This window comes from Colobus angolensis, unplaced genomic scaffold, assembly GCF_000951035.1.
Source record: "Colobus angolensis palliatus isolate OR3802 unplaced genomic scaffold, Cang.pa_1.0 Scaffold14, whole genome shotgun sequence".
Classification (NCBI taxonomy): Eukaryota; Metazoa; Chordata; class Mammalia; order Primates; family Cercopithecidae; genus Colobus; species Colobus angolensis.
The window spans coordinates 5,936,516-5,944,278 of NW_012114488.1; the positions used below are offsets into that span (position 1 = coordinate 5,936,516).

General features: G+C 41.0%; 1 protein-coding gene across 5 annotated transcripts in view; it reads left to right on the plus strand.

Annotated features, from left to right (window-relative positions):
• Positions 1 to 7,763, plus strand: part of DLC1 (DLC1 Rho GTPase activating protein) — a 438,391-nt gene that overhangs the window by 389,246 nt on the left and 41,382 nt on the right. For 4 of the 5 annotated variants that reach the window (XM_011934900.1, XM_011934899.1, XM_011934901.1 and 1 more), the window contains one exon: positions 6,215 to 6,286. In XM_011934900.1, the coding sequence (XP_011790290.1) occupies positions 6,215 to 6,286 (72 nt within the window). Of the gene's footprint in view, positions 1 to 5,626; positions 5,726 to 6,214; positions 6,287 to 7,763 lie in introns of those variants that run through there. The other variant, XM_011934903.1, reaches the window with a different exon arrangement.

Genomic DNA, 7,763 nt, shown 5'->3' on the forward strand with positions numbered 1-7,763 from the left:
AGGAAGGAAGGAAGGAAGGAAGGAAGGAAGGAAGGAAGGAAGGAAGGAAGGAAGGAAGGAAGGGAAAGGAAGGGAAAGGAAGGGAAAGGAAAGGGAAAAGGAAAAGGAAAAGGAAAGAAAACTCCCCAGCGTAATGCTACCTACATCCGGGGTTGGGAGTCACCAGGATCTCCTTACCTTACTACAAGTGTTTTTGGTCGTGATTTGCTTCTCCCAGTGACCTCCCTGTGGAACCCACCCATCAGGTAAAGATGGGTTATAATTAAAGCCATCGTATCCATGTGCACAACATTCCTGCAAAATTGGCCACCTTGATGTCATCAGAATTGATAAGCAGTGTCTTCCTTCCCATTTGAAGGAATCTTTGTCACCATGGGGAGGAGAATGCATCTTGGTTTAGATCAGAAAGCACCGCCTGCCTGCACACAGCTGACATGGTTCTCTAGCAATTAAAGCATCAGCTTTTTCATGAATCTTCACCCATATGTCTATCAAATTTTAGGGAATCCAGGGAATCTGCAAAGTGCTTGAATTTTCTTACATTCCTTTAATTTCTGAGAATTGCATTTAAAAAAAAAACAAATTCACTGTACCATTTGCATCAAAGCCTGATTTCGGTAGCATGTTATGAAAGAAGAGAGGAAACCCAAAAGTTCCCTCTGTGAAGCTAGAGCGAATGGAAGATTGAAGTAATCATATCTTGGTTAGACCCAATTACTGTTGGTCAACCAGCTAAGATAACAGAGTTCAAAAGAATGATGCTGGGGGTGGGGAATTTTTGTTCAGCTTACTGTTGAGGGGTGATGGGAAGACAGGATCATCCCGTCATGCCAGGAAATGTGCAAATATGGCCTAATGGTTCCCAGCCATACACAAAAGGGTGTCCGGTACCTCATCCATCTAATGTCCAGAACTGCTTTGTGCAACGACTTTGACAAAAGCTGTTTCCAATAAAAATTTCCTGTTTCCTCCTAAGGCATTTGTCTGTGGTTTGCTTAGAGAAAACCCAGGTATAAAAGTTTCGTTGTATTTCCATTGTATTTTTAGTTTCTAATGGCATTTTTGTTCAGTGGGGAATGTTCTTTAAAAATCATCCTCGTAATTTTCACATCACCACCCACATACATTGAACGGAAAATCACATGCGCAGAGCTGTGTTAGAGGCTCCACAAAACAAGCGTGGGGTACATAAAGGTGTCCGAAGTAATGTAATATGTATGCGGTTTTCTGTAATATTTTAAATTTTATTCATTGTTACATAATATATATCATATGTATTTGTTACATAATATACATTATATATATATATATTTTTTTTTTTTGAGACAGAGTCTCGTTTTGTGACCCAGGTTGGAGTGCAGTGACCCGATCTCGGCTCACTGTAACCTCCGCCTCCTGGGTTCAAGCAATTCTCCTGCCTCAGCCTCCCAAGTAGCTGCAACTACAGGCACCTGCCACCACGCCCGGCTAATTTTTGTATTTTTAGTAGAGACAGGGTTTCACCATGTTGGCCAGGCAGGTCTCGAACTCCTGAGCTCTGGTGATCTGCCCGCCTTGGCCTCCCAAAGTGCTGGGATTACAAGTGTGAGCCACGACGCCCAGCCTGTTACATACAATATTTTTAAAGGGAAGAACCTGTCTTGCAGGAAGAACCTTGCATTTTTGTAAGTAATTGTTCCTTCTCTCACTCTGGCATTTGAATGTAGAAATCTCATTTTTTAAAATTTTTTTATAAGTTTTTTTTTTTTTTTTGAAATGGAGTCTCACTGTACTGTACAGGCTGGTCTTGAAGTCCTGGGCCCAAGCAGTCCTCCCACCTCAGCCTCCTGAGTAGCTGAGAATACAGGCAGAAACTCTTTTTCCTTTTTACATTTTTTATAGAGGCAAAGTCTTGCAATTATTGCCCAGACTGGTCTTGAACTCCTGGCCTCAAATGATACTCCTACCTAGACCTCCCAGAATGCTGGGATTACAGGCGTGAACCACCTCACTTGGCCTCAGAAAGCTCATTTTTAAGGGGAGGTGGTTACTTCTCTGTTTCCTCACGTGTTTATCTCAGAGATATTAGTAATCCACATTTTAGGATCAATATGAGGTGTAAATGAACTAATATGCACTAGTGCTCAGACAGGGCCTTTATGCATATTAAGCACTCAGTAAAGTGACGCATTGATAGAACTGTTGAGAGGCAAATGGGAAGACTGCATGGAGGAGGTGGCATTTGGTTGGGATCTTGAAGGATGAGTGAAATTTCATCTTGAGCATTTCAGGCCAGAGAATTCACTGTGTGGAGATGAGCACCAAATTTACTTTGGCTAGAGTGCTCGGCTACAGTGAGCTGAACAATTAGGTTGGCCAAGTGGAGAGCCTTGAAAACCTTGCCGGGATGTTTAGACCTTTTTTTTTTTTTTTTTTTTTTAAATATACAGGGTCTTGCCCTGTTGCTCACGTTGGAATGCAGTAGTGTGGTCATGGCTCACTGCAGCCTCGACCTCCTAGGCTCAAGTGGTCCTTCCGCCTCAGCCCCTCAAAAGTAGCTGGGATGACAGACGTGTGCCACCATGCCTGGCTAATTTTTGTATTTTATGTAGAGAGGGGGTCTCCCTATGTTGTTCAGGCTTGTCTTGAACTCCTGGGCGCAAACAGCCCACCCAGCTCTGCCTCCCAAAGTGCTGAGACTACAGGCGTGAGCCACCGCACAGAGCCAAGACCTGATTCTTTAGGCATGGAGCTCCAGCGAAGTTTGCGAAGGAGAGAGAAGATTAATACTGTAACTCGGAAAGTTTGACGAGCCAGGATTGGTGGACAGATTCTCTTCAGAGAGGGGAGTCTACAGACCCAGAGTTTTATTAATAATTAGGAGATTAGAGCAAAGGTAATGGCATGAATCGGGGAATGAAACTCTGTGACTTGCATGTAGATATAGGTTCATTTCACATTAAATAAAATAAAAATAACTGATTTTTAAAAATCAGTACCTACATTAGATTGTTAGTACTTTCTCTTGACCTATGAATTGGAAAGTGTAGGAACGAGGTCAACAAGTATTCCATTTTCTAAAAAATATGTGACAACTTTTTACAGTTTTCTAATTCTGATTTCTACAAAAACAGTGGGTTAGGGTCTCATTTGAATGCAGCCTAAGTTTTCATGAGTGGACTTTTTGTGTTGGTAAAATAGTCATATGCTTGTCTACTTCCCATGGTTTCATATCAAAAGGAAAGACAAATTCTCATTTTTTTTAGGGTGAAGATAAGAAAGGATAAGATGACTAGATCTCTGCCATTTGGGGAGTACTGCTTTTTAGCCGTTGTATAAACTGTTAATTAAATTATCTGCTGAAGAAGCAAACGTTCGCCTGTTTACATTCTTTCTAACTAAGTGGCCCTAAGAGTGACTATTTTGACACAGCTTTTCTGATCAATTTATGACCATTTGGAGTCATTTTATTTCTTAGACAGGGCTAGTAGAAAATAAGAGACAGCCAGGCACAGTGGCTCATGCCTCTTATCTCAGCTACTTGGGAGGCTGAGATGGGAGGATCATTTGAGCCCGGAAGGTCGAGGCTGCAGTGAACTGTGATCGCACCACTGTACTTTAGCCTAGGTGACTGAGCAAGACTCTGTCTCAAAAAAAAAGGCCAGGTGCGGTGGCTCACGCCTGTAATCCCAGCACTTTGGGAGGCCGAGGCAGGCGGATCACGACGTCAGGAGATCGAGAGCATCGCGGCTAACACGGTGAAACCTCGTCTCTACTAAAAATACAAAAAATTAGCCGGGCGAGGTGGAGGGCGCCTGTAGTCCAGCTACTGGGGAGGCTGAGGCAGGAGAATGGCGAGAACCCGGGAGGCGGAGCTTGCAGTGAGTCGAGATTGCGCCACTGCCCTCCAGCCTGGCAACAGAGCGGGACTCTTCTCAAAAAAAAAAGAGAACAAGACAGGAATATGCATTTTTGTGTTCCTCAAATCACAGAGGAGCTTAAATAAATACTTTGTAAAGTCATGAAACTATTTTTCTAAGTAAAGCAGGCGCATGCTCTGGCAGTATTGGCTAGTGAATTGGTATCTAATTAAGGCTTTTGTATGTGTGCTGACCTAGTGCCGTGTCTCTATCGTCAAAAAAGGGCGGGCATTGAGAATTTTTGGTTACTCACCATTTACTAAGTTAAATATTAAGAAAGCAAGCACATTTACTTTTTAACAATCTATTGTTCAATGTCTAACAATCTGTTCAATGAAAATAACCTCTAAGTAGCCAAATGAAATGTGTGTTTAAAATATTTTTAAAGACAAACAGCCTTTTTTCTTTCCATATCTATCTTTTGTAGGAGGGGCGGGCACACAGATAGGGCAAAAGTAATTTCTTCATTCTTTTTCTTTTTTTCTTTTGGTTACAGAGTCTTACTCTGTTGCCCAGACTGGAGTGTAGTGGTACCATTGAGGCTCACTGCAGCCTCAGCCTTCCAAGGTCAAGCAATCTTCCCACCTCAGCCTCCAGAGTAGCTGGGACTACAGGAGCGCACCACCATCCCTGACTAATTTTTGTAATTTTTTTCTTTGGTAGAGACAGTTTCGCCATGTTGCCCAGGCTGGTCTTGAACTTCTGGGCTCAAATGATCCTCCCACCTCAGCCTTTCAAATGCAGGGATTATAGGCGTGAGCCACCACACCCAGTCTAATTTCCTTATTTTTTTAAATGAAATGTTGAGCTTGTATATGTTTTTCCAGAAATATCATTTTCTGGGAGGTGTTTATTTAATAATTTTATTTAAAACATCTTTATTTCCTTACTGAGACAAAATGTGGATATACACATATGAAAAAAAGTAAGGTCAAAGAATTCACTTTGGACAATTCTACACTTCTATTCAGTGCAGACATTGAAGTTCTTCCACACTGATGTCACTCTATCGTTCGCTCCCAATTCAATCCTAAGTCTTGGGTTGAATAATGCTACTTTCACTGCTACACTGAAAAGATTAATGAAGTTCACTTTGCCATGCTATTTATTTCCAGGCTACTGCCATAACTGTTTTTAGTTTGGGTATTAAGGAACTCATCAGGAGATGGCAGGTTTTGTTTTTTTTTTTTCTCTTTCCTGTGCTCAGTGAGTAAATCCCCACTTGCTTTAATGAATTTGGATTTTCTTAATTACCTTTCTTCAAAGGCCAAGGTACTCATGAAATAATAGGTGAAAAAATGCTTTGAAAACATAAAGTTACTGGACAAAAATAAGATGTGTACACTTCTAATATGAACTATTAGTCTCCCACTTGGTTGAGAGAGATGCTTAATGAAGATTTGAATGTGGCATTAATTATGCAATGTTAAGAGCTTTGTAAATGAGTGAATAGACTTGTGTAACTGAGTACTCTCATGGCCTGAGGAAGGTGGGAGGAAGAGTTGAAAGGAATATTCTTTGTGCAAGCAGAGACACCAACTAATGTTCCCAGGACCTCCTCAGTGAGTCAGTTTTAACAGGATTGTAAATATGTGCTCCAATGAGTTTTAACACAGTGTGTCAGTTGCTCTTGGCCTTTCTGTTTATCGATACTATCTACAAGATGTTAAACCACAGGGAGGTAGAAGCTTTATTAGCCATTTCTGCCTGCCAAGATTGTGGGATTTACTGACTTCGTGCCCTCCATGTTCCTTGACAGCCTGGGCCTCTCCTGCTGGATTAATACCTGTTGAGTACCTGAGCACTCGACAGTGAGACAACACAAGGTCAGGGGCTTTTGAAACACCCAACCCCTGGGTATCAGAAAGCCTGTGACTTTACTCAGATAAATTTTATTTTAGCGTGCTGGTGGAGGTACTTTGCGGCCTTTTGTTGAAGTGAAAAGTAGTACAATAGGCTGGCCAGGCTTAAAATGAGTTATTTAATCTCCCTTCAACTTTCTCATGATGCCTTATTTTCATAACCATTTGTAATCAGAGCACTGCAGAAGCAGCACAAAATGAGTAACTTGCTCCCAGGACCCCATTTTTATTTTTCGTAAAGGAAAAATACATCCTCATGTACATGTGAAAAAATCGGAAAAGACGCATACAAAATGTAAACCATTTGAATTAAACGTGTATGTCTGTTTGCTTCTCCGTATTTTCTACGGTAGTCGTGTTTTGCTTGTATCATAAAATCAAAGCTTATTCAGGGAAAATAAGCATGCTGAGGCACACACGGCTAATTTTGTTTTTCTTCTAATTCTGTTCTAGAAATTGAAGCCAAGGAAGCTTGTGATTGGCTACGGGCAACTGGTTTCCCCCAGTATGCACAGCTTTATGAAGGTAAGCTGGGAATGCCATTTTTTAAAAGTTGGCATAATCATAATCCCTTATTTGCGAATATTACTGATCTGTGACTTATTTTCAGCAGTTTTATAGTTTAAATGTTTTATTAAAAAAAAAATATGTAGTAAGCATGGAAGACCCCCACCACTGAAAACAAAAGCTAGCACCTTGATGATAACACGCCCGTGCCACTCCCCATCTGCTGCCTGCCACTCCCCCGTCTGCCACCTGCCACTCCCTGCCTAAAGTAATCAGCATCCTGAAGACTATCATTTTCTTCCTTTCTTTTTATATAATTCTATTGCATTTCCTGAAAAGTACATTTTTACAAAGTTATTTTTACCTTTATAAAGAGGGTACTGTGCTGTATGTAATCTCGTGGGGTTTTTATTTTTCACTTAATGTTGTATTGTTAAGATTCTTCTATACTGTATGGCCTGTTGTTCATTTGCTTTGGCTGCTGTGTGATACACCATTGTGTATTACACAAGAAACCACAGTTTATTCATATCCACACTCTGGTTGGCGGGTATTTTGGCCTTCTCTGTTTTGCTTTTATAAGCTGTGCTGTCGTGAACATTCTTGCATCTATCTTTTGTGGTACATGCATAATAATTCATCTCACTTCTATCCCTAGGAACAGAATTACTGGGTAATAAAGAATATGTATGTTCAATTTTACAATGCAAGTTTTTCGAAAGTGCATGTACCAATTTTCACTCTTACCGATCTATGTATCCACATTCCCTCAACACTTGATATTGTCAGACTTTAATTTTTGCCAACCAAATGGATATAAAATGATATACAGATTCTGACTGCCATTTCCCTAATCCTTAATGGTAAGAAGAATTTATTCGTGTCACTTGGCCACATTTGTTTTCTCACGTTGTGCTTCTCTTAGTGATTCATAAGAGCTCTTTTTATTCTAAATACTAATCTTTCATTGGTCATATGTTGCAGATATCTTTCCCACCATTTGTAATTAGGCATCTCACCTTTCTCTAGGTTGTCTTTTAATGAATATTATGTTTTCTGTGGCATTCAGTTTTTCAATTGAGAAAAATGGTTAAAAAAAAAAATAGGATCTGAGCTGAATTCTTACCATCTCATTTTCTTAGCAGTGCCCTGGGGATTTCTTGGATACTGAGATCATTCTCTCAGCTTCTGCGTACGGTGGGGAGTGCTCACGCTCCATGCATGTCAAGATAAATAGGCTGTTCATTTATTTGTTTGTTTGTTTTGAGACAGACTCTTGCTCTGTCGCCCTGGCTGGAGTGCAGTGGTGCGATCTTGGCTCACTGCAACCTCTGTCTCCTGGGTTCAAGCCATTCACCTGCCTCAACCACCTGAGTAGCTGGGATTACAGGTGTGTGCCACCATGCCCGGCTAATTTTTGTATTTTTAGTAGAGCCGGGGTTTTACCATGTTGGCCAAGCTGGTCTTAAACTCCTGACCTCAGGTGATCCACTCA